The sequence below is a fragment of the Caloenas nicobarica genome, chromosome 3 (genome assembly GCF_036013445.1).
Source record: "Caloenas nicobarica isolate bCalNic1 chromosome 3, bCalNic1.hap1, whole genome shotgun sequence".
Lineage (NCBI taxonomy): Eukaryota > Metazoa > Chordata > Aves > Columbiformes > Columbidae > Caloenas > Caloenas nicobarica.
The window spans coordinates 84,428,456-84,456,021 of NC_088247.1; the positions used below are offsets into that span (position 1 = coordinate 84,428,456).

General features: G+C 39.3%; 1 protein-coding gene across 1 annotated transcript in view; it reads left to right on the top strand.

Moving 5' to 3' along the window:
- The window catches only part of CNST (consortin, connexin sorting protein), a 55,235-nt gene extending 43,511 nt beyond the window's left edge, over positions 1-11,724 (top strand). The window contains exons 10-11 of the mRNA XM_065630812.1: positions 5,585-5,720; positions 7,407-11,724. Of these exons, the coding sequence (XP_065486884.1) occupies positions 5,585-5,720; positions 7,407-7,612 (342 nt within the window). The 3' untranslated portion in view covers positions 7,613-11,724. The remainder of the gene's footprint in view (positions 1-5,584; positions 5,721-7,406) is intronic.
- The last annotated feature ends 15,842 nt before the right edge of the window (positions 11,725-27,566 follow it).

The following is a 27,566-nucleotide window of genomic DNA, read 5'->3' on the forward strand; positions in this document are numbered from 1 at the left end:
CAGTCAGCAGTTGGCAGCAGCAGATATCAGAAGTGTATAACCTCTTCATTGATCTCTGTTGTCATTTCTGTGAGAATGAAATGATGTACCAGCAGTCAAGCAAATTGTAACCTCGATAATATAAGTTCCATTTTGCCACATGAAATAAAAGTTTAGAACATAAGCCCTAATCCGAGTGATGATTAGGGAAAAGAATAAAATCTTAATGTTTTTCCTTATTTGAAAATTATCATTTGAGGGTTTTTTTCAGAAAGCAGAGACAGTGAGACTGTCTACCACAACAAAAGGTACTAGCTTTTGTTTGTACTAGCACTGTTTGTACACCAAGACTTCAAAAAAGTACTGAGTACGTACGGACTTGTAGCTGATTTGATTGCAGAAACGAAGTCTCCACCTATCTGTACTAGGTCTGGAGACAGAGTCTCCCAGGACAGCAGAGTCCTTGTTGAGATCTCCTGTTCTCTGGTATGGCTTGGGTCCTGTAGTTTTGAGTTTGCAAGAATTATAGAATAGAATCATAGAATAATTTCAGTTGCAAGAGACCCTCAGGATCATCAAGACCAACCATAACGTAACTCTAACACTAAACCATGTGCCTAAGAACCTCTTCTAAACACCTTTTAAACACCTCCAGGCATGGTGACTCCACCACTTCCCTGGGCAGCCTGTTCCAATGCCTGACAACCCTTTCTGTGAAGAATTTTTTCTAATACCCAATCTAAACCTCCCCTGATGCAACCTGAGTCCATTTCCTCTTGTCCTATCACTTGCTACTTGGGAGAAGAGACCAACACCCTCCATGCTACAACCTCCTTTCAGGTAGTTGTAGACAGCGATAAGGTCTCCCCTCAGCCTCCTTTTCTCCAGGCTAAACAGCCCCAGTTCCATCAGCTGCTCCTTATAAGACTTGTGCTCCTGGCCCCTCAACAGCGTCATCGTCTCCTCTGAACTCTCTCTAGTACCTCAATGTCCTTCTTATGATGAGAGGCCCAAAACTGAACACAGGATTCAAGGTGGGGCCTCACCAGCGCCAAGTACAGTTGCACAATCACTTCTCTAGTCCTGCTGGTCACAATATTCCTGATACAAGCCAGGATGCTTTTGGCCTTTTCAGCCACCTGGGCACACTGCTGGCTCATGTTCAGCTGGCTGTCAGTCAGCACCTCCAAATCCTTTTCCACCAGGCAGCTTCCCAGCCACTGTTCCCCGAGCCTGTAGCTCTGCCTGGGGTTGCTGTGACCCAGATGCAGGAGCCGGCACTTGGCCTAATGTCATGTTTCCATATGAAATTATTACAGAGTATCTGAGCTATTTATTGCTATATAAAGGGGCTCCAGTACTTGCATGGCAAGTGTATAAGCAGAAAAATGGTTAAAGTCTGATGCTGTGTTATGAATACTGAATCTTCCAAGTTATCTTCTTTTCAAAGTCAAATTATTCATGTATGCAATGTATTTTATTAGCAAAGGAGTTTGTCTGCTGCTTATAGCTTAACTCAGGGTAGTCTTGATTTTATCGATTTGTTGTACAGTTATGGATTACCACTTTAAAAAAATCTGGTATTGCTAGAAATGTAACTGTAGGTCTTTGCCAAGTAACTGAATAAGGAATACATCCCACAGAAGAGTATACAGACAAAACTCCTCCTTGAGTAGTTCTCTGCATTCAGACCAAAATGCTTCATACAATTAACTTTTCTTCCTAAATCCCACTTTGCAGCCCCTTCGGTTTGGGGGTTTTTATTTACTTCTATATGCTACATATGATTCCAATATTTAAATTTAATCTGTTTTCTTGAAGAGCTTGAAGTACAGGGCCTTATTTTCTTAGCAAAAATATGTATAATGTAATAAGGTTTTTAAATATTTTATTAGCAAATGCTCTTTTAAACAGAGAAGAGACAGGTATTTTAATTAGAGCTTATTTTTTTTCTTATTTTGCAGCCAAGATATTAAACTTTATCCAGAAAAGTTTAAAACTTTTTCAAGAAGCAGAATAACTTTGTATTAATAGTGGTAAATAGAGAAAAGCTAAAATGTTAAACAGAGTTTCAGTTAACCAACAGTCATTGCTGCTTTCCTTTTTGACTGTTGGTCAAAATGCCACCACATAGCCATATGCCATTTGCAGTTCTGGTACAGGAATTATAAAAGTTCTGGTCAAAAGATTTTGTGAAAGCCAGGAGAGATGATTGGGTAAGCTCAGTTACATAGATGTTCTGAGACCATCTTTTGCTAATTTTTGAACTTAGAATTAAGACGATGTTTATTGTTTCAACAGGGTCCTTTATGTAACATGGAGCTGTTTGCAGCCTGGTGCAAGCCTACGTTTTTCCTCCTGTGGTTCAAGTCAAGCAGAGACTTGACTTGTGGTCAACTCTATTAACTACAGTTCCCTCATTAACTTCCAATTTAAAGAATGTATTCTGCCTTTTTAAATTCCTCCTGCCTTCTAAAGACTGGGATGGAAAATTTCAAGTCTTGCAAGGCAGCTGAGTCCCTCTCCTTGGATGTTTAATTAATGGGAGATGGAGCCAATACAATCAGTTCATATATTGCTTTGAAATCTTTCTAAATTACAGTTATGGTAGAAAAATACATTTACAGTTGTTTTAAATGAACAAGATTTTATTTATAGCAAGACAGACCCTATTCTTATGTGACAAACTTACAGTAATAATGTTTTTATGACTGAAAATAAAAAAACTGTGGTGATGTTTGCATTAAATAGTTTTGAGCTGCAGCTGAGAATATGGTAGAAAAGAAGATGAAAATATTGCTTTATGCAGAATTCTATACATTTGAATTTTCATTTTAACAATAAAGTGTATCCTGGTTACGAGGCACAGCTTTGTAGGTCCTCTGCAGAACAAAACATAAACCTTAATTATGTTACTTGTGAAATTTGAAGGCAGATGAAATATTCTAGGTATGAATTACATCTCAGGTAAAGGGGGGACAATCTTAAAAATATAGTCTATGGCTTTTGTTGAGACAAGAGAATAACACTAGCCACGCTGATTTTTTTTCTTTTTTCCAAATCAAAAGACCTTACTCTCCCTTTTTAAGCAAAAGAAGATATTCAGAGTAGAGAAAACTGTGCTGTGTCAATTAGTTCTTTATACTTTTAGAAGTAAATCCTGAAACATAGCCATGTATGCTGACAGGAAGAGTAAGTGAACCTCATTGTAGCAAGGCTTTCCTTTGCAAGCCTTTTACGTAACTGTAATCACTGAAACACACGTTTCCACATAATCCTGTCAGAGATAGCCCTCTGATTTTAAGCTTGGAGAAGACAAAGCTTGTGATGCAGTCATTCAAAAACCACCAAGACTCAACAGCCAAAATGAAGCATCTCAGTTTGAAATGACAACTTGCAGAATGGCGCACCACATGCTGATCTTAGGGCAGACTGGTACAAACGCCCCGCCGTCCCTGGGTGACGTTCCCTCCGAGTGCACTCCGAGCCACCTGGGAACGTGCATGCCAGATGACAGCAAGCTTGCTGCGTGGGGGCGGGAGGAGCCATTGATCCTCTTTACGAAAGCAGTGCCACACACAGAAGCTTAAAATAATCTATTCTTTTGAAGGACATATTTTCATCTCCGCCCTCCCAAATAAATAAATCAAATCAATGCACTCCTACACAATCCCTCTTCCTTGTCACAACAAGGAAGCATAAGTGTTAATTTTCTAGCTGGCCTGATAAATTTTCATGGCAGCTCTGCAAGGCTAATTTAACATTACCAGTATTACCAGTAGAAGCTTCACCCCAATGCCCTTGTCTATTGTGCTGAAACACTTAGGGGCTATTGTTTCGGGTTCATGAGTGCCAAATAGTGGTGCTCTATATGTTGACTTAATTTATTTTTACCACCTCTACTCTGTTGCTACTTTGTAAGTACTTCATTACATTGTTTCATTAAATAATCCATTTAAGTTCTTGAGCAGATAATCAAAAGGGAAAGTGAGTATCAAAAGGGGAAGTGTGGCAGAGATCAGTTTTATCTTCTCAGTTGTGATTTTGGGAAAATTTGTTAGACTGTAGGGATATCCTCACGGTGACCAATTCTGTGAGTTGTTCGGAGCAACGTTGTCCACTTGAGGCCTATAAAATACTGCCGGACTGGAGACCTGCAAATGTCATTGGTACACTTACCAGTTAAAATGTTGCAAACACCAAATGCTGTAGTTTCTGCAGTGCCTATTGGACTGTGCTTGTGTTTCGCCGTGTTCAATGCACCATCTCTCCAATTACAGCATGCATCAATGCATTATATAAGCTTGTAGCATGAAGCAAGCTTAGGGACATAAGTTATGAAGTCATTTGTTTTCTGTTTTTGAACAGCTCTTATAGTTGCAATGCAAGCAAGATTTTATGCATGGTCTTCTAACTCGATTAGATTATGTGGGGAGTTAAGCATTCAGTTGTCTGCAACTACAGCGTTATCTAGAAATTTGGGGGTTTTTCTACTCAGAGTTCTAATGAAAATTATAGGCATTTGGGGTCATCTGCATAGATGAGTTGCAGTGTCAGTTGCAAATGCGATATGTTTTCTTATCTGTTGCACAGATGTGTACAGATTACTTTTCAATTTAACAAATGTTATTACTGATCTACAGAATAAGTTTTTTAAAGTGCTACTGAGATTTATGAAGAGATGGCTAAGACTTTTTTTCAGGTCAAGATAATCTCCAGATTAAAAAAGGCATGTCTAAACATGCTTCCTATTTTGGTTTTTGTTTATTTCTAGCACACCGGGAACTGCTTGCTTAGGAAAGAATTTTTCTGCTGATGCTTCCTCTACTTTTATTTCTCTAATACCTAGCACATTACAGACTGCTCAGGCTGGTGTAACATCATAGTATGGCTTAGCATATACTCTTGCAGCTAAGCAAATGCTGTAGCAAAGGCAAGAGAAATTACAGTTTATTGACTTGTTGACCATCGCTGTTTGCCTGACCAGCCTGTAGGGAAGGACTTTTGAACTGCTGCTGTATCTGGAGAGCTTATTACAATGTGGAGCTGGAATCTATCCAGAGCATGGAAGCTTTCTTTTTCTCTGGTGTTACCTCATTTTGGTTTTGTGGTCCCACTGTAGCTTGTTGTCCACCCTGGAGAAGCAGTTGCAATGCTGGAAAATTAATCTCACAATAAGTACTTGGTAGTCTCTACAGGATTATATCTTTGGAGACGCAGCAGCAATGTGTCATTGACTTCTTGTTGCCCTCTGATGATCATGGTTTTGATGTGAACCCTCCTCGCCACTGCCTCAACCCATGTGATTTAAAAACATGAGCTTCCAAAGGAACTGTTGCAGTGAATACAAAGTATGGTCCGAACAGTAAACATATGTGTATTTAACTTTGATAGCAATTAAGAGCAGGTAGTGTAGGCAGACAGCAGAATGCAGCTGTCCTGCATGTTAAGGAATTGACATATTCAAGAAGGAGGATTCACAAGTGCTGCAATGTTTAAGAAAAGTAGAGTGGAAACCATTTTTTAACTCCTTAAAGTCATTGTTAAATAGATCTCATGCTTGGATTTTTTACATCCTTGTGCCACTCACTGTCTTTCCTGATAGATTGCCCCAGCAGAAGGTTTGGTGTCTATACTAAAGAAGAGAGATGACAGAGAAGGAAAAACAATTGCTCAAGTCCAGCAAAAGCAAACAAAGAGAAGAGTGCGATTCCAAGAAATGGAAGACACATTGGATCAAGGTAACTTAAAGCTGTTAATTCTTGGGTTGCACTCTTGAGTTGCACATGATGTTGATCTTTTTGTTCACAAGAGCAAAGTGAGTGTTCATTGTCATACTGTCTTGGCTTTTTAAAGCTTAGTCAAGTAATAAGTGAAGGTGATTGATCAAAGATTGTTCTATACCAGGTTTGGGTAACAAGGCTACAGAAGGATACAATAAGTACACTTCTGTTTTAGCACTTGGCTGAGACTGAAGCCACAGGCGTTTTCCTCTGGCTGAATGATTTGCAGGTGACATCTAATGGACGTCCTTTCATTAATATTTAGAGCTTAAAGGTGGGAGGTGTAGGCTTTCTGCCTAAATCTAATCCATGTAGGTAAAGAGGGATGCAAAAAAAACAAGTCTGTTGTGCTTTGTCCACAGATAACATTCCAACCCTTTCTAGTAGACCGTAGGATTGAAGGGTGTCAGATTTTAACCTTGCTTTGTAACTAAACATGCACATATATTTGCTAGCTGTCATTAAGTTTGGCTAAGCACCTTACTGCCTTTTTGATGGGCTAAATAGCCTCATAAGAAATACAATACATTATCTTGTTATGCTTTTCTTGGAGTTTAAGGTCTCTATTATTAAAACTGAAGAGATGTTAAGAAAAACACTTCTGGTTGCTAATGATACTATTTTCTGTATCTACTGTGTGTGCCAGCCACTAAATGGTATTAATGGAGCTCTTTAGTGCTTCAAAGTGTATTAAGTGTGTCTCATACACTGAAAAGAAAATCCATTCACTGCCCAAAAGGGAGCTTTTCCCGTCTTTTTGTTGAAATTGTTTTAAAACAATTTTTTGTTTTAAATAAAATTTCAGTTAGAGTTTCTTCTATGATTTTTTTCCAGGGATTTAGTGATTCAAAATGAAAGATGTTTATTATTATTTTAAATCTGATTTCAAACACCAAAAAAGTGCTTGAATGTTTTTTCTTTTTTTCTTCTTTTCCCCGGTTTCTTCCCCATGATGTAGAGTGAAGGTAGTTCAGAAATTTTCTTAGAGCCTCTTCAGTCTGATAGAAGATGCTGATGTTGTTCATGCGTACAAATTACCAAGGACAAGTGAGATTGTGAGGATGCAGCAGCACCTCTGCAAGCTCTTGATTGCTCTTACTCTGGAATAAACAGTGATGCAAACAGTTACCATGGGATAACTGAGATGTAAAAGAGCCCTTCACGTTAGCCTACCCCGAAGGTTTTGTGTCTATCCTTACAGTCAAAATGTGACAGCAAACACAAACAGTTCACGTTAGTACAGCCAGTGTCAGTACAAATGAAGCAAGAATGTTTCCATTTGTTTTATTTTCAAAGCTTTCATTTTATTTCAACTATTTCCATGCAGGAAGGCTTGGTTCTGCAACATTCTCATAGTTAAGTGTATTTTGCTTCAGCGTGGAATGACTCCACAAGTGAAATCAGCAAGGACAGGTACACAGGTTGCAGAAATGAAGTTATATAATTATTTAGGTTTCTGAAAAGAGTGAGTAGAGAAACATACAGTTCCTGGTATGTGTTATGGTCACTTTGACACGGTGAGCATTATGAAGTGGGTTTACCTCCTGACCCATTCATGGTAAAAACCTATCTTGGATTTTCTCACGTATGTTCATATTGTTTTGTATATCATCCTTTTCACCTTTTCTGCTCTTGTGTTTACAGATGAAGTAGCTGGTGGCTCCTGTATTTTGCTGGTCCTGCTGTGCATAGCAACTGTTTTCCTTAGCATTGGAGGAACTGCATTGTACTGCACCTTTGGTGACATGGAATCCCCTGTGTGTACTGAATTTGCAGCCAACATGGATTTCTATTATACGCAGATATTGCAGCGTATGGAAGAACTTAAACACTGGATAGCCTTCTCATAGCTGAAATGAGCGTAGACAAAAGACTGAGAGCTCACCAATGCTTACTGGAGAGGGCAGAAAAAAATAGTGATTTCAAGTTCTCAAACACTTGCCACCTGCAAGTGATGTTTATTTGATTATGTACTTACACTTGTACTTAGAAATCAAGAAAATTCTAGTTTAGCGATCAAGTGGCAAAATGTTCACCTCTTAAGCTGTAGCAGTGTGGTATGGGAGAATAGAAAGTTATTCTCTTCATGCTTTTGAGAGCAGGCAAGTAGCTTTTCGGCAATTTGAGCAAGTGAAGAAGAAAGAAGAAAATTGTCTTCTATTTGCTCTCCCATTGCCACACGTTGTGTAAGCAATCTCTGGAAGCTTAGTAAGAGGACAGCTTTAATTTGCAGCTGTTTGTGCAAAGGTGTTGCCTCCAGCTATCATGCAATAAGTCTGTGTTTTATGGAAACATTATTTTTCTTCTAAGTCTTATGATTTTTCTCCATTTTATGTCTCCCGGTGAGTCATGTAATTATTTGGGTGGAGTGAGAACAGTGCAGCGGCATCCACAGAGCCCTCATTTGGTGATGAACAGGCTGACCCTGTATCTTGTAGCTTACGGTGAATATCATGAGTGGGTTGAATCTGCTGGCAGATTTCACTGAATTTCCTGGAACTCGCAGTTTTGTGGGGGTTATTTGAGAAATGAAAGGTTAAAAAAGAAATCATTGGTCTCACTGAACACAGAAACAGAAGAAAGACGTTAAAGGAATTATTTGTGTTAAATAGTAAAGTGGCTTTGGCCAGTTTTAAAGGACCTGATAGCAGGTGGGCTTTCTGTCCAGCTATGTCACTGACTTGCAGTAATCACTTTGTGCCTCAGTTTCTCCTCCATACATGGGGAACAATAATCCTTGCCTTTGTCTGTGAATATTTATTGCAATTAGGGCTCCTGTCTGATTCATCCCAGATGAGTGCACAGGACCACTGAACTGTGTGGCTGCAGCCTCTCTCAGTGAGTGAATGCTTACGTAAAGTGGGACTGATCCAGCAGGAGAGGTGCAGAGATGCACTGCAGATCCACGGCCTGTTAGCAGTCCGGGACACTGGTTGCAGCAGATAAAGCACATTTGCATCTATTTGCCCTGCGGTTCTGAGACTTATATTGTAAAATCAGTTCTTTTTCTATCAGCTATACAAACAAATTTAAGTCAAGACAAAGAGTCACTTTTTAATGGGTATTTCTATCACGTGGTGCTCAGCCCTCCCTGTGTGATATGTGAGAGAACCACTGACGTGACTGTGAAGGTGAGAATTAGATGCACAGGCCTTTGGCCCACACTGGTCAAAATGCGGCAGCTGTGCTTGCACGGAGAATAATGGCTCAGCCCTGCTGAAGGTGTTAGTGTGAAATGATTCCTTTACACCTCAGGAAACAGCACTTTTGAGGGATCCACTTCACTCCACTCCGTCATTTCCTGCTTACTAACATTGTATGATGCAGTGTGTTCAGGTTTAGAATACTATCATGTAAAATATGATGAAGTGAAATCTTCAAGATACTGCTCAGAAATGTAACATTAAATGATCATGCTTTTTGGCATTTGCAAGCAAATTGTCCCCGTAGTGAGCTTGATTGTTCCTAACACACTGTTATACTTAATGGGTTTTTAAAGTGAAAGTTAAAATCACCTTTTTTTCTAGAATAAATTGCATGTATGATTTCTCTTTTTGTTTTCACTGGAGAGCCTTAGTTTATTTATACCTTAGGGAGCTTCAAGTGCAGCTTTATATCAAACTAGCAAATTTGAAATGCCCAACTTAATGAAAACTTCTGATTTTAGAATGAAACTTGAGAATGGTGGTTTGGTAGACTTTTGGTTTGTTGTCCTCAGAGTATTATGATGCTGGGCTAATCTAAAGGAGAAAGGGAAAGACACTTTTGTATTTTAAAGTGTTACTGGCTGGTTCAGTTTATTATTTGAAGTCTGGGTTTGTTTATTTATTTAGTTTTTCTTTTAAGAGAATCTTAATTTTCTTTTTTTGGTGATTTACTCACAGAGTAATTAAAAAGCATGCATTCAGTTAAAATATGTATTTATAGTGACTGTGTAGTTAGAATATATTTTGGGTTTCTGTAACTTTGCATTGAGTGTTTCAAGATATTAAGTTTGTTCCTAAAGAGACAACTGTTGATTTCAGCTTAAAAAAATCTTTTTAAGGTTTTGTGCACTTCATCACCAAAAAGATCAAGTATATATAGAACTATTTATTCAAAAGTATATCAGATATGGAGATCAAATACCCTTTACTTCTAGGTTCATTTAATTAAAACTATTTTAAAATAATTATTTTATTTAAAACTGTAAAGCTATTTAAAGTCAAAGCAATTTTTAATAAGCAGTTCCGTTTAAAATCAGTGGTCCAAATCCTGGTCTGTCCACTTTGTACTATATTCCCAGAGCAAAGACTCACTAGTATCAGCAGAACTGCCTACAAAGAAGATGATGGAGAGGTTGAGCACCACTTTACCAACATGTACCCAGTGAAAACTGAGCATCCAGGCATTCTGTGTAACTCAACTACTTTATACTTGTGTTGTAACTTGGAGCATCTTTCCAGCCTTCCCAGCCTATGCCAAGGTACCACACCTGCGAAGTCTCTCAGGATTTGAGGGAGCAGCAGGGGCACATATGCAACGGCTGCCCAGCTCCTGATCTAAGCTGTTCACTCCTCAGTTGCAACCAAGTGGTTGAGTCTGGATCTGATTTCTGTTGGCATCCGTTTACAAAAAGCTGATGGTACTAATTCTTGTTTCGCGTGACAGTTCTGTTAGTGCAAATAGTTTGCATGGTCTGTAGTACATTATCAAACTTGCAGCTACCAAGGTAACAAAATTTCCTTTGTGTTGGACTCCAAAGAGCATTCGGGTAGGCCTGATGCTGGCCTTCCTATGTACTCTGTTCTCTTTGGATTGCTGGTGACATTGCTTCCATCTGGGTGACCTGAGGGTATAGGATCTTACAGTCAGGTAAATCCAGACTAAAAGAAATTGTTTATTTGAACAGTTATTCCTCTCGTCTGAGCATTTGGAGGTAAAATAATACCGAGCAACAGCTAAGGTGGTTATAAGTAGGAAAAAACAGAGAGGAAGGGCGCTTTTTTTTTAAACTCTGTTGTGCATTTTAAAGCCTTTTGTGTATTTGATTCTGTATCCTTCCCTGCCACTGTCATTTCTAGCTGTTATGCTTGGCAGTAGGGGAAACATACCATTTCAGCATAAAACTATTTGTAATTGGTAGGAAAATCCAGGGAATGCTTTAATATTTGACAGCAGTTAAAAGTAGTTTCTTAAAATATTACTGGATTTCAGGCTGATAGTGTACCTTCAAAGAAGTTGTGGCCGCTTAAGCACCTGCAGCACGCTACTAGAAACCCCCGCCTTCCACTTGAATTCTTTGAGCATGATTATTTTGAAGAGATTCTCACAATAGTGCAAAACCAGCGAGACTCTTGATGTAGATTCAGCATACGCTGCCAAAAAGAGCTTTCTGATGACATGAGTAACACCCTCACTCCAAATAGCCCAGACTACACCAAGAAAAGCAATGCTGTGGTGCAGCCACACTATATGACAGGCTCGTTTTCAAAACAGTGTCATAAGGAAGCATTTTCCACAGCCCTGATATGCCAGCAGAAGTTCATCAGCAAGACACAGCCCATGTTTTAAAATTCTTCTGATATCTTTGCTTTGGAAAATGCATAGCCCTGCTGACGAGCAGTAGGAAGTAGTCTAACGAAAAGAGAAACTCTTGCATAGGGTGTTCTGGGAGTAATGGGCAAGCTTGAACTATCAAATAAGCAGAGTAGATTGGAAGTCCAGATTCTCGTGTGACTGGGTACTGTTCTACTTGATAACCTAAAGGGATGTTACCCTCCTAAGAAAATATGTTTGCCTACTTTGTACTGTAATGTAAAACCAAGACCATCTGAAAGGACTAATAACTATTTGTAACAAATTTGATTTAAGCTTCCTTTAGCAAAAGGAGTAAATAATTGTGTTTGAAACCATCACCCAAGCTTGTAATTTAAATACTGTAGCAAAAAAAAAATAAAAACTGTCCCAAAGAAAATATACAAATATTTTTGGGTACTGTGATTTCTAAATGTATAAAATGACTGAGAAGATTTTCTATGAAATTAAGTAAATGAGCAGTACCTCCAATAAGAATTTCATGGTCAAACTCAAACCAGAATGGAAAATGAGGATAAAACACATAAGGTTTGGTTTGGGTTTTGGCGTAATGTAGTTCTCCTGGATGGGATGGTTTGCCTTTGTTTTAATAGCTAAATGAAAACCCAGCTTCTTCCCAGAGCCTGGTTTCCTCCAGACAGGTGGGTTTAGAGTACTAAAATGCTCACTTACTGCACTGTTCTGAAAAAAATTGACAGGTGGTAGGTTTCAGAATTTCTAGTAACCGAGTGGGTGACCTGGACAGTGATCACAGTCCAGTCTGCTCTTTGAGTTCAATTAATTAAATAGCAAAAAAAGACAATTCCAACTCAACCCAACGCAGCAGCCTCTGATTTGAACTGGAGCATGCCAACACTGTTTTGCAACATGTCCCCCGCCCCTACCTTTGGCTCTTTCTTCAAAAGCCATGGAATGAGGCCAACCAGAATTTTAAACTGCTAAAAAAGTAGTGAAATCCTAAGAGAAAATGGGGCAGTTTTATGCATTTTGTTTTTGTTTTATTTTCTTTGTGTTGCTTTGAAGTCGTTCTTCATAGTCAGAAAAAGTGAGAACTACAATGAAAAAGGAGAAGAAATAAGAGATTTCCATATAACTTCATTGAAACTTGTGAGATAATACTTCACAGTACCAAACTAAATCTTAACATAATATCTGGCAACCCGGAGGTGTGGCCTAAGAGTGGTCTTTATGTGTGGAAGTAAATTGGTGGTGTAAATGGTTCTTCTGTAAAGACTGACATCTGGTTTCAGGAAGACAACCAGCTGATCTTCCACTTCTGAGTCTTGATCTGACTCCTGACCAGAAGCATTGGTAATCTTCAGGAACCTGGATGGGCTTCCAGAACTGGTCAGTAAACTCTTTGGTCCAAAAGACAGGCTTTGCCTTAGGCTTCAGCTTTGTAGAGACTGCTGTGCTGATTCAGTACTACTACAGACTGAGGTTGCTGAATCTGGCAGTCACTGCTTTCATTCCTCCGTTCTCCTCAACAACCTTCTTGTGAACAGTCTTCTGCCCTTGCCTGTATGTGAAGCTGCTGCAGTCTTTATCCATATCTTCATCCCAGTGAGTCCGCTTTATTTCTTCTGCCTCCTTCTGCCTTTACCATTTCTTTCACAGTATGAAATAGCATGTGTTCGATCATTCAGAGGATCATAAGGCAAATGAGTTAGGAAGGGACCTCAGAAAAAGTCTCTAGTCCAACCTTCTGGTCAAGGCAGGGTCAACTGAGATCAGACCAAATTGCTCAGGGCTTAATCCAAACAGGTCTTGAAACCCTCCAAGGACTGAGACTGCACAGCCTCCCTGGGCATATTCCACTGCTTGGCTGTCCTCGGGGTGATAAAGTTCTTCTTTGTACTCAGTCTGAACCTCTGCTTCAGTTTGTTGTCTCAGCATCCTGATGTGTACAGCTGTGAAGAGCTTCTTGGTAACCTCCTCATGGTTACTGGAAGGCTGCTACTAGGTCCCCCAAAGCCATATGTTCTCCACGCTAAATGCTCTTGTCTAGCAGTGTCCTTCTGATCTTTCTTCTCGCTTTGTTGTCCACAGCGTCTTCCTTCCTGATAGTGATCCCACATTCTCCCATTAGAATAGGGATCTTGTGTGCTTCTTCCTTTCCTCTTCCACTTTGCACTCTCAAATTCAATACCAATATTTAGAAATCAGTAATGAGGCCACAGGTAAAACCGAAATAGCCATGACAACTACTATTACATTAAAAACTATTGACGAGTCTCACTGATTCCTTAGTGTGTAGCAGTGATTTCAAAACTCAGGCTGATTCTTGTACTGCTCTTCAACAGCTGGTGTTTAAAGGATCACATGCTGACTTCTGTGTGTCTTAATGAAATCATCTAAATATTTTTCTCTAAAATAACTACCCAAGGCAGCCTAAAGTATTTAACTGTAAATTCCTTTTTTAAACAATTCTTTTTTTTCAACATTGCTTCTTTGAGGCTCCTTTACATATAATTTGTGGTTTGTATTACTTTGAATCAAATGTCATGGCAATTTTTTGGCATTAAATGAGCCTAGGCTTTACTGCAGTCAGTAATGTCCAAAAATTGTGGTCATCTCCTAAGGAGAATGATGATGGGGAGTAGATGCATGCCATTTTACCAAATTGCTCTGTGACAGCTAAGATGTAACAGAACTGGTATCTGTATTTCAATCAAAGGTCTGGTTCTGCACTTGAGTTTATCCTTAGTTTGTTTTTAATGGCAAACAGGCTAAAATTAAAAAAAAAAAAAAAAAGAGCATGGAAGCACACCCAAAATTTCAAAGGCATGTCTAATACCAGACCAAAGTCCTCCATTAATCTAAAACTGTTGAGCTGCTCTTTCTCAAAAACAAGTTTGAATCCAGCTTCATATGACAATAGAGCAGTCAGGTCTCTTTTTTTCTTTTTGCCAAGAAACTGTCTGGCAAAGTGTCATCTTTTACCCAAGACAGGCCCCTGATGTAGGACTCATTTGTTAGGCTGCTGGAGGAGTTTCCAGTAACACTTCCGGCAAGTGACAGTTAATGACTGTCCCATTTCATTGCCTGGCATTGAAAATGAGTTTAAGCCCCACTATTGTGCTTTCATAGACTGGTCAACTTTAAAGCTGTTACCAAAACCAACTTCAGAGTGAGAGCTATAGGTTTTTTTCATGAAGCGCTGTGTGCCGAGTACTGCAATGGGAAAACTTTACCGGCTTTCACAGTTTTGCCAAAACGTGCCCAGGTGCCACAATTGCTGTTTGTAACACATGGAAGCAGTGCCAGTGCCAGTGTTTCCTATGGTGTGCCCCCTAGCTGGTCAGTATTCATTCTGTGCTCCTGAACTGGCAGCCTTGCATGAGAAAGAAGGTAATGGTTGCAGCAGAAGTGGCGGTGAAAGCATATATGCACTCAAGTCGAGCAACATGAGGATATTGTTACTTCCACATAAACCTTACACCTAAAAAATGTACGGGTTTTTTTTTTACTTTAATTTAGGAACCGTTCATCAATTTTCTTTGACATCTTTTTATTAGAGACAGCATTAAGCCAATTCCTCCTTTTCTTCTCCAGGAACTGGAATTGATGCTTTTTGCCAGAGATAACATGAATCTTGCCACTCATATGGGATGCTGAGAATCCTCATGTTTGCATAGCTTAATACTTCTGGCCTTTCCTGCCAGAATTTCTAATGAAATTGGTAGATGGTCTCCGAGGCTATGAGAGTAGCAAGAATACTTCCACACTACTTCTCCTGAGCTAGCTGAATTCAGTGCATTATAGAAAGGACTTGCAGAAAAGAAGGGAGTGAAAGGTTTGAATCACTAAGGATCTATACAGTCATTTTCAGCGAGGAAAAACATCAGTATCTATCATCATAGAAACTGACAATGTTCCTCCAAAAAGGCCCGCCATAGTTAATTAGCAGGAGTATATCTGAAACGAGTTACAAAGGAAAAAAAATATATACTGAGGTTTCTTAGTGACTACTCAAAGATCTGAGGCTTTATGTACAAGTTAGTAAATGAAATAAGGGGAAACAACTTCTCAAAGGTAAAGACTGAGTATATTATAGGCAAAAGGGCTTCAGAAATAATGTAACAGAGACCTTTGGTCAAAGATGATAAAAATCTTCTATTAGTAAAGGATTAAAAATATTTCTGATAATTATATCTATCAGTGATGGTTTTTTTCTTTCCTCAATCAGATTTTATAGGAACAGAAAAAAACTGCACAATAGTTGAATGACATCAGGTTGGAGAGGGACTAATGGTTAAAATATTGCTGAATTATTGGTAGGACTCCTTAGGAGGAATTTAAGTGATAGGTGCAAGGTCACATAGCAGGAAGAAGCAAAGCAGGACCAAAGCTTATAAATCCTATCTTCTGATCTTTTGTCTGGTCCCGGTTCCCACTAAGACAACACAGATTAAGGAAGATAAATGAATACGCTGCTGTTCACGTTATCTTTGACTTCACACAGTTTTGAAGACTTTAAAGATATTTTTAGATTGTCATAAATTTTGTGGTGATCTTAAGTAGTAAAATTGATTCAAGAGGTGAATTTCCTTTCTAATATGCAGCACTAAGTCAAATGCTATTTTAGCATATTTTTAGTACTTGGTATCATCATATCAATGGTAGCTGGTTGCTATTTACAAGTATTAAAGCAAATTGTAACAACAGACCATATGGGAACACATTCTGTAATGGCAACTCCTATCATCAGACAATGAGACTCGATCTGTCTTTAGTCATTTTGTGTTTTGCCATCTAACCCTTACCACTCATGCTCTATTAACCACTAGGAAAGTAATCGTGCTTAGCAGAGCAGACCCTATTGAGAATCCTATTTAAAAAATCAAGCCACAATCTCGCAGCTCTGCTGGGCTTCACACAATGCCTATTGCTGTGCCAAGAGTGAGGAAACAAAGCGATGTGGAAAGAAGCAGCAGTCACCAGATTCTGCCTCCCAGCAGAAATGAAGTTCTTGTGAGGCACAGAAATCTTTTGACAATAAAGTGGAAGTTGTCGTCACTGTCTGCAAATGTGAAAGATGAAAATAATTTCAGATATTCTTGGCGTCCCTCAAAATGCTTTTAATAACCCTTCTTTTCCTTTCAATTTTTGCATTATTGAAATCTTTCCCTTAGTTGAAGGCAAAGAGGAAAATTAAGCAATGGTACTATTTTTTTTTTTTTTTTAATTTGTCATGTACTGCCTGTTATATTTTCCTATAAATAGGCCATTGCTTTTCTCAGCTAATTCACTGCTGGGTAATAGCCCGTGGTTTACCTGCAAAGACAAAATAGATGGCCATTAGCAATAACTGACTCATGTATTATAAAACAGCCCCATTAAAAAGAACCATCTCTATCGACTTATGCAGTAGGATGATGAAATAATATTCTCAGTGAACTGGCTGACTTTTGCAATGCAGAGCAAGCCTTGCACAGACCACCCACACTGTTAGCTCAGCCTGGCACTTTGTTCGTCTTTGTACTGGGACCTGTCACAGCTACGATTTCCCGGTATAGATCAGCCAGGAGGCAAGTGTTCTTCCCTTTGCTGCTTTGATCACTGAGGTGACCAGCAGCTGCAGGTCTCTCAAGACCAAACAGAACAGCATGAGTTGTCTATAAAGACCTCTAGAGTTTCAGTCGTGAAACTCTGAAACAGCCTGTCTTTTCCTACACTCCCCGCAGCTAGAGATGAGAGAGGTGATAAATGCCTGTGGAGTCCATATCCATACAAGCCTGGAGGAGATACTCATTGCCACATAATTCACTCTGTAAGTGGGCAGCATCCATGACTGCGAGTCAAATGTTCTGCTAGCAGATCAAGCTGTGTCCTTCAGGACTGGGCCTGAGATTGTACTGCCTACAGTCCAGCATAGAAGAGACTGCTCAGTACGTCCTGTGGTCCTTTCACAAGTATTTCAAACTAATTACTATTCTGAGCAATCCCAAAACCTGCTGATCTTCCTTAAGTAGAAATATGTAGTATGAGGACTGAAGGCTTTAGGGTCCCCCAGCAAAAGCATCATCAGAAAGTTTTGAATGGAAGCAGGGCTGCTGAGACTGCCTCAGGATTTCAAGATCATCCAGATATGAACAAGAAGGGCAGACTGCAAATAGTTTCTTAAGGAAAAAAGACTACACTCTGTGGCACTTACCATCACAGAGCACTTAGCATCACAGTCATGAATTCAAATATGGTTTAACAGGTTACACTAAGATGGAGACAGGGTAGGATTTAATTTTTTTTTTTCCTGGCCTTTGTTCTGAACTGCACCGTTAAATAGCAGACCACTTGCTTTTCAGTTCTGTCCTTATATTCCTTTCTGGTTTATTTTCCTCAGACCTTCATTCCTGCCTCTGAATGACATCCCTTTTAACCAATTGGCTCAGTATTTTTTTTTATATGGCCAGAAAAAAAAAAAATTGGCTGTGGCTGAAAAAGTCTGTGACATGGTTTGAAGTTGTTGGGAGAGGGAGTTAATTAAATGATAAGAACACAAAACTGGAACTTGGGAGGGTTTGATTTAACTGTTTGCTCTCCCACAAGTTTCCTACAAGGTCTTAAGCACATCACTTAATTCTCCTGTTTCAGTACCCCGCCTATGTAATGGGGACAATTCTCCTTTGATGTTCCTGTGGGGATGTGGCAATACACATGTTAATGTTTCTTACAGTGAGTGTGGTCCTGGTCATCTGCGAAGTAAAACATTTTAAGCAATATCACCAGCTTGCTAGTCACACTTTGAAATGGTTACCCTGCATTCTCACAAGTAAGTGCAATGAACCCTACATCTGAAAAAAAGAAGGGAAGAAAACCCTTCTTGGTTTTCACTTCCTTTTCTGAGTTTTCCATTAATATGATAGCGATTTCAGAGGGGCTATAGGAAAGAAGTTTTGAAAAATAGTAACATACACTTTAATATTCCTGCCAGTTTTTGTGCTGTGCCATCAAGTAAAGAAATTGCATCTGGTTTTATTCTTTGTGGGGGTTTTTTTTAGCATCATAATGACTATACCGTGAGATTTTACAGCTATTTAAGGCTGCCTATAGAACTATAAACTGCTTTTGCATCTTAGCATTTCCCTATGGGAGTGAGGGATAAAACCAGTTGCTTGATGGCTTTCAGTATCTGGTATTTGCAGTATATAGGCTTGTTAGTCCTTCCCACTTTATAGTATCTGCAATGGAGTGAAGATTTTAACAGTCTTTATATTACCAGTGGATACCCGGTGGGGGGCACAGGAACAGGAACAGACTGGAAAATATGAGCAGCTTGCTTTTTAAAGTGTTCATACTAGAAGCTTCGAGAGAGAATCTGAAAGTCTGTCCCCCGTAGTATTAGCATTTATAGCAATTAAGCTTTTTGCTACCATGTGGCTCAATGTAGTGACAGGATTAGTGGGGATTTAGTGATTTAGATTTATTTAGTGATTTTGATTTTCAGATTCACTGAGAAATTGTCCATCATAAGCTATCCACTGGAAATCTCAAAAACAATGTGGGGAGACTGACGTTAAGGAAAAAATGAGCCAAATTAAGATACAGCCTCTGGTCTAAACACAACCTAGAAACTCCCTAGTGCACTCACCTCTAGAAGCACCCTTCTGTCCTAGATTTTAGCTGTGGAAAATGCTCCTAACTGCAGAAGGATTTGGGCACATTGCCTGCTGGTTCTGTGGGGTTTTCCCCCCTTTTTATAAGTGAATTCCTTGTGGGATTTTGTCCTTTTGCCCATTTGTTTCCAAATATGTACCCAGGTGGTGGCAAAGAAGAACAATGCCATCATAACCTCTTACTGAAATAGAAAAATAATGTGGTCACAGCAGGTAGCACCCATTTTCGGTGTTATTGTTACATTTCTGTGCGTTCATTTTTCAGACCCATGCATGTCCTATTATTTTCAATTGGTGCTGGGAGTACTAAACACAGAGAAGCCATCATTTAATGCTGCCTACCCCTATGTCACATAGGAAAACCAGACATGGACATTAGATGAATAATCCTATCAGCCCTTATTAAAATTTGTTGTTAGATCTTCATGACCTGAGGTGCTTATCTCAGCAAATCTCAGAGGTACTGCTTTTCAGCACGTGTCATCATTTCCAAAGCACGTGTGAATAAATAGTAAAAAACCCCTTTAGTAGAGGGAGGGTAGGTCATGTAATTAGATGAAAATAGGTCATATGACTGGGATTTTTGTTGTGATGAAATACTCATTGCTGCCAATTTATTCAAATTGGGGAGGGAGGGAGGGAGGGAGGAGGAAGGAATGTTACTGTATTGTCCTTTCTTCAGGCTATTTCTTGTTTCTCATTGTTTCTTGACCTCAAATATCTCATTCTACAAAAAAAAAGTCATGGACTCCTGCTGCTGCTTCTTCTGTTGCTGTGAGAAGCATTGCTTTTTTAAAGTATGTTACTGATAGACTAGGCTTGAAATGTCACCAGGACTGCATATTATCGTTAAGAGAAGTTTTTTGCTTCATTTTGAGTATTCCTCCTCAGGAAGAAGAATTTTGTTTAGGTGTACTGCAAATTTCCAGTGTAACTACATTTGAATTTCAAAATCATCTTTAAACCAACAAATGGACCATGCGTGATATCTGTATTTGGCCCAGCTTGCACTAGTTTAATGTGCATTGTAGAGCAGCCTTCTCTCAAATTATGGAAACTTGTTGGTGGAGATCAAGACTTCTGTCTTTTCAAGGCAATACCTCAATATTTACAAGAAAGCCTTCGAGCACTGTAGTTAAATTAGTGCTAACTGGTCACTTCAAGTGAATAGTTTCACAAGCAGAACCTTATGTGGAGGAGGCGTTCTAACTAAGACTTGAATCCACCCATTGAGTAAAGAAGGCAAAAAGAATACTGAATAGCTTCCCAATGACTGCATGAACAGGAATCCTTGGAGACAACAGGATGTGTTAATGTAATTAAAGACAACATCATAATACATAGGTACAAAAAACCCAAATCACAAAGTACAAGCAGCCTTATTTCTGGGAATTGAGGCATTGACTTTATAATCTCAATAAACAGTGCTCTTCAGATAAGCAGCAACAGAACTGCATTAGTTTAAAGTATGCAGCTCCATAAAAATCAGAACACTTAAAGTATTTGACTATTTTCTTCCAAAAGAAAATCATAGCAAAATGGGAGGAAGCCTTTTGATAGTCTTGCAACATTATCTCTAGCTAGAGCAAAGCCAGACTTTTATATTCTCACAACTCTTCTTGCACAGAAATTATTGTACATATTTGTTATTAAGCTTGGAGGTATGCATTTTATTACTATTATAATTAGTGTTCAAAGCACATGAGATGTCATACTACTTGGTGGTGCACAGGTCCTGATATCATAAGGCTTCTGTATATGCTTCACTTCTAGTACACGTCTACATAAACCGGAGTCACTGAGTACACAGACAGACCTTGCTCCCCCTTCTTCCACCCCCATAGCACGTCGTTCTTACCTACAGAAAATACCAGCATAAGAGCAGCCGTGCTCTCCAAGCACTGCACTTCTGACCTGCACTTTGACAGGACATGGCTGAGGCATAAGGGTGCTTAATTTCCCTCCCACCGTTGCAGTGCGGCCTTGTAGAGAAATATAATTTGCAGTAGATTTGACACATACCTAAACTGATAAAATGCTTTGAGACACTCTAGACGTTAAAAAAAAAAAAAGGTGAAAAAAGAAGAGAAAAATATTCACCAACCTGAATGAATTTCAAGCTATCTCATTTTTTTTCAATAAAAGACATACTGAAAAAATTCCATAACTAGCTGCTATAATTTCCCTGTTGTTTCTATACCTTACTATCCTGGCATAAATTTTATCTCCTTGATTCTTATAGCACTGCAGTTCAGAAACTGGAAAGCAGTATGACACTGTGTAATTCCTTTTCATGACAATGACATTCTGATATTACTATTTTTTCCCTTCCAGGTGGATTAGCAAGACAGGCTGGAAATCTATTTTAATAGCAGTTTTTAATTCTCCTGCAATTAATCTTTTTCATGCTGGTTGGGTAATTTAATTTGTTGTTGACCTAGTTTCAGTCATGAAAGATTGGATTATTCATTATCACAGAAGTTTCATCCTTTGGCCCTTAAAATAATTAGATTTTTTGAAAATATATGCTATAGATTATTAATAAATGTTATGCTATAGATTGTTAATAAATGTTACAATATTTTGCTTATTGAATTCCTTGTTTCATATGAACGCATTTTGTTTGTACACAGCCTTGGTGATGATTCTTTTTTAATTGTAAGGTGTAATTGCCACTAGGAAGGGGGACACTAAAATTTAGCCAAGAACTAGTATTTGATCAGCATGACACATGATGTTGTTGTTGTTGCAGATACCACAGCTTCGTTGCATGAATGTTTCCCTCCAGCAATATTGAGGCAGAAGCATCCACTGTAATTAGAGGTCTGAAACCTATGTTGTGTAATTGGTTCTGCTACACTGCGCAGAATGAGTGTCCTTTTTAAAAAGTGGAAGAAGACAGAAAAACAGGTTATCTAAGTGATTCTTGCTGGCTCCCTGCCTGTCTTGCCACGACCTCTAGGTGACTGATGCTTGCTTGCTTGCTTGCTCTCACTTTGGCAGTCCTGGAGGGAGCAATCGGTTCTCTCAAAGCTTCTTGGCAATTTGTCCAACTCCTAACAGGTTTTGGGGAGGAGCTGGATCCAACTGACCTTGGACAAGAGGTTGCAGCTGTAAGGGTGATGGCTATGACTTTTTTGGTTCAACCTATAATGGGAATTTGCCCCAGCTCCATCAATGTGTGACTCATTTCCTGGACAGCTGAGCCAGCATAAATATCTGGTGCGAGGAAAACTAAATTGTTACTAGTTATAGATTCCAGCAGACTTAAGTTCAGCTTTCTTTTTTTTTTTTTTTTTTTTAACTATGTTTGAGATTTGGATGCGGGTCCAAGGTGTTGCTGTTTGGCCAGAAATTTGGTGGAATCTTGGACAAATTCCCAAAGTGCCTCCAGGAGGCTTCTAGGGTGGCAAGATCTGCAGAGCAACATTCCTGGAGCTGCTCTGTGATTGATGATGAAGTCTGTAATAACATGTTCACTATAAATGTTTCTGCTGTTTTCCATTCTAAGCATGTATTTAGAAACAGTCTGTGGAGAACTTTGTGCCATCCATACCCACCAGAGTCCTTTGCCTTTCTGTTTGGCTGCTGTAGGGAACTTCGTGAGTGTGGGAGAGTGGCAGCTGTTTTTAATAGCAAAGTTAGTTCGGCCTGGGAGAAAGCAAAAGGGCCCAGGGGAATGGGAGGGAATAAAACTGAAAACACTGCAGCTTTTGGATTTGAATGAGAAACTCCTCCTGGGTCTTATTGGTAAGGGTCATTTAGAGATATCCTTTTTGCAGTCTAGAATCCTTACCTGCTGCTAAGCAATCGCACAATATATTAGTTGAGATTTCAAGTATTTTATGCAATCAGTTGCTTCTAGGAGAGTGATAATCACAGCTGAAGGCCTCCTTTGTGTGTTTTATTTCCAGCTCTTCGTGTTTTATCTCAGGTCCAATAGTATTTTTGTAGTCTCAACTAATGGGTGTATATTCTTACTGGAGTCCAAATTTTTTAACATAAAAACTTCTGTCCCTTGTGGCTATGGATAAACAAATATTGTCCCAAAAGCTGTGCAGGGGACAGGCTACGAGCTGCAGTATCACTGAACGTATACATGGAGTTCTGCACTCAAGGACACCGTATGTGCATATCTAGGATGTGCAAAGGAATCACAGCCCAAGCCAAGCATCTATCTGATCCTGGGTATGTCAGAAGAAAAAGGAAGCAAGACTGAGACTTCTCCAGCCTGGTTTCGTAGTGGTGCCATGGGGACTGGGCAGACCAGCCCAGGACTGGCAGTTTCCCAGCCCCACATTGCTCCCAGCTCCAAAAGGACTCTGCACACCTTAGCATATTATCTGAGCTGCACCTTGAACAGCATCACCACCACTCAGAAAGAAGCAGCAGCCTTTATTGAACACCTCAAGACTTCGCAATTTCTTTCATTTTAAAAATGTACTTCTGAAGCTTGCCAGATAATTTACTACCTCCCACTCTAGTTTTTTGTTTCAGAGGAAGAGCTAGAGGCAGGCAATAATAGCCATGAAGATTAAAACAATCTGACTATTTAAGATCCTAATAACAATAGGGAATTGTATTTATATTAGCATTTCCTGTAAGTTAACTGTAAGTTAAACTGTAAGTTAAACATAAAAAGCCTCATCTTCACTAGATTTCTTTGATTGTTTTTACTACCTATTCATTGTATTTGAATATTTCAGTGTCAGTATTTATTGTCCATTACAGTGTACACAGATATTCCTTGTTTGTATTCATAAAATAGTGTTAAATCAATCACTTAGCCAGCAAAACAGATATTCCAAAGATTAAGAGGTTATTAAGATGTTTGGCACCAAACCCTAACCCCAAAGTCCTTGGGAGATCCTCCAGGTGTTATCTAAGGAAGATAAATGCCATGCACATAGGAAGACTTTTTAGTTACTTGCAAGCAAAAATTTGTGCTTCCAGTTTTTGAAATACATTGGTGCAGAATCAAAATGAATTATTGGTAATATGTTGCCGCATTAAACTGAGGACATGTCCTCTCCCTCTTTATTCATCACCAAAATGTGGGTGACTGTGTGAGGTCATGTGGTCCATGTTCTGTCTGCAAATGTGGCACTTGCAGATGCACCAAGGAGAATGCAAAGAGGACGCAAACTAGAAGAGGATACAAGTAGAGGATGGAGACAGAGGGAGTAAGCTCTAGGCACAGCTTGATGGATTCCAGAAACTGGAGGTAAACAGAGGGAAAAGCTAGAGACTATCTTGCTTAAGCAAGAGGCCAGACAGAATAGTGCCTTCTCATTGTGTTTAGTCTAATTGTGTGTACATCTTCAGTCTTATTCTTGGCAGAAATTATTATTTTCACTTTCATTCCTTCCCTCTACTGTCCCTTCAAGAGTGAGAAAACGGGGCATGTGTGGGGGCTATTTTGAGAGCAGAGAGTATTGAGAACTACAAAAAGAAATTTAACCGTAGTCTCTGAGAACACTGGTAAGCAGACATCTCAATACAAAACAAGCATCCAGATTTTTATTTCAAAACAAATGTTGACCCTTTCAAACACTTTGCCCTTGTTTGGATTTTCCCTATTCCTTCCCTACTTACATCAAAAGAAATATCAACAGCTCTGCAGTCCTGACCCTAAAGATAGAGGGCTTTCCCAAATAGGATAGAGCACATAGGTGAGGTCCACACACCAGTGTCAGCTGAATACATGAAGGTTAAATTGTCAAAACCCAGATGTGGCACCAGTGAGCAGTTCCACCTGCTACGTTTGTGGCAGCCAGGTGCCCGTCACGGGCACCAGAGGCCACGTCCCCCTGGATCACTGCACAGGGCAGCCCTGCGAGTGAGAAGAGATGTCTTGTATTCAGTGATGCAGACTGATGGCTGCGGCTGAAACAAAACTGCTTGAAATGATAGTCTTTGTGTCTGTATATGTTACAAATTGGTCACATAAAAATACAGGAAAGGACTGAAGGGTTAATGAGAGGAAAATAAGCCCACATTGTGTGGCTGTAATAGCTGACAACAGCACAAGTCTGTTCCTCAGATCTAAGCAATGCTTAGTGATTTCTTTGCTCCAGCTAATTTCAGTGCACAAACGCATGATCATCAATTTATGTCATGAATGCTTGGGAGTACATTTCAGGTTATTTGTAACGTGCTCTGAACCAGACATGCAGGTTTAGCATTGTTTTTTAACCAGTAATTCTGATGAGCATCTATGGCCTGTTTTCAGGTGACTTACATGCTTAAGTACTAATGAGTTATTTTTAATCTAAAATGTCCTAGTTTCAGTTTCAACTTCACCTGCTGGATCTTGTTATTTATTCCTATAAAGAAGATTGCTCATTTTTCATAAGAAGTCAAATTCCAGTGTGTTACATAAAATAAAAGGCAAGAGGGACAGACAGAACTCTTAATATTTACCACCAGTATGGAACCATCATAAGACATAAAAGAACAATCATTAGAAATAACATTTCTTCTGTGGGAGCAGCTATTGCTGTTAGGTATATAATGAAATGTTAAGGGCGCTTTGTCTCTAGGTCCATTAAAGAGCCTTTGGTGGTGCTACATCAGCACTTACTTTGTTTTAGTAATGTGTCATTTTATAACAAGACCCTGGCATGCTGCCCTTAACTTCGTTTTATGCCTCTCGTGTTTTCGTAGCCGCAGGCCAGATGGTTCAGCATTATATGCTTCCTCTGATACGGAATCTGACCACGGTGCTCCAAATTACTTGTATGGTACCTTTCATTCTGCACGCTATGTTTCTTGTTGTGTATCACAGTGTATTCAGCATTGGTCATTTCAGCTAAAAAAACAAACCTAGAAACTTTTGCATGTTGTAAGCAGCATGTAGAGAGTTGGTGGCTGAGCACACATGTCAATGGGCTATTATTCTCCTTGAAAGCCTCAATTAACCTCTGAATTTGTAGGATCAGATAGAGAAACTGCTTTGAAAAGTTCTATTCAAAAGCTCAGTGTGTGATCAAATGGTGAACTAACCTGGGAGGTGGAGAGAAAGTGCAGTGGTTTCTACTACCACAGCCTTTGGGTGCTTCCTCTCCTTCTGAGACCTGTTGTAAAAAAAAGTGCACAAACCTCCTGTTGGTGAGCCTATGACGAGCCTGATGGTGTGGGCAGGGAAATATTGCTGCTCAGTCATGTTAAATGCAAAGCTCCAGTTCTTCATTCTCTTCCTCATTTGTGTAAATTAACTTCCTCTACAGCTTTCACTCATCCTTGACTGATGGGATAAGAACTTCTCACCCTGCTCTGATGAACTTCATGGCTGCTGTCATGCCCACTCCTAAATGTGTACCTGGATTAGAGAACCCCTGAAATGAAGTCCAGGCAGAGCAGTGTGAGGACAGGAACTGTGAGGGAACTACTTCTCTGCTGTACCCAGAACGGGGTAGGACTGTAAAAGATTGTTAGTGCCAAATATCTAGGTGAGAGGGATATTTTTGGTGGCACAGAAATCTTGAAAAAGGATGAGTACCTGAACAGCAGTCAATTTGTGGTTGTGGCTAAACAATGCAGCAAAATGCAGTCGCATGAGCATAGCAGAATTGATAATAAGCCAGAGAACAGCAATGTCAGGAAACAGTAATGCTGATGTCCACAGCTTGCTGTAGCTGTAGTGCCTAGACCAGTGGTTACAACCAAGATCAGGAGTGTCCCATATGCTACAGAGACTGATGAAGTAAACTGTGTACAGCCTCACAGCAAATCACCATCAGGATGAACATACATGTCTGAAGCTGCATGTTCCACGAGTTTTTGTTTGTTGGTTGGTTTTTTGTTTGGTTGGGGTTTTGTTTGGTTGTTTTGTTTTGGTTTTGTTTTTAATGTATTTTTTAATGACTTTAAAAATTGAACTAGTTAAAACATTTTTTTAAAGTTTGCAAAGGGGATTTTATTGAGGGAGGACCCCAAATCCTGACACTTAAATGAATTGTACAGTCTCCTTTTTAGGCTTTCAGTGGCAACGTTTTAGAGTTCATGTCATGTAAAAAAATTAAGCAGTCTGAATCTTTTTAAAAGTTAGTGACTCACCTATTTGTTTATTCCAGCAGATATCAAATGAACTGATCTACACGCCAGCCTTATTTCTGACAGTTGTTTTGCATTCATGACAGCAAAAGCCCTCTACCACACTCCCTTCTGTGTTTTAGAAAATATTTATGTTACCTGCGACAGGAAGTTATGAGAGTCTGCTGCTTTTATTTGCAAGTGCTCCGGAAAATGTCTAGCTTCAATCTCTCTTTCATGCCATTAAAAGTTCATTTGTTCTTCTTTACTTTTCTGGAAACTTCTGAAAAGAGGAACGTGGCTTTGTGAATCAGAACTGATGTGAACTGTTACAGGACAGGTACAAAGATCCTTTGCCTGTTTATTTGTTTTAAAAGTTTTTGGGTTTGAGTTTAGCTAATCAATCAATAAGTATATGGTAGTAATAGCTGGTACTCATCTTTGAGTGTAAATAACCGACAAACCCACTAGAGGGAGCTCAGACACAGTTTCTGAGTCTAGCAAGTAGCTACTATACCTCACCCTGCTATTTGCCCTGTGTTTTCTCTGTAAATCACTCCCACTGATAAAGTTGCAG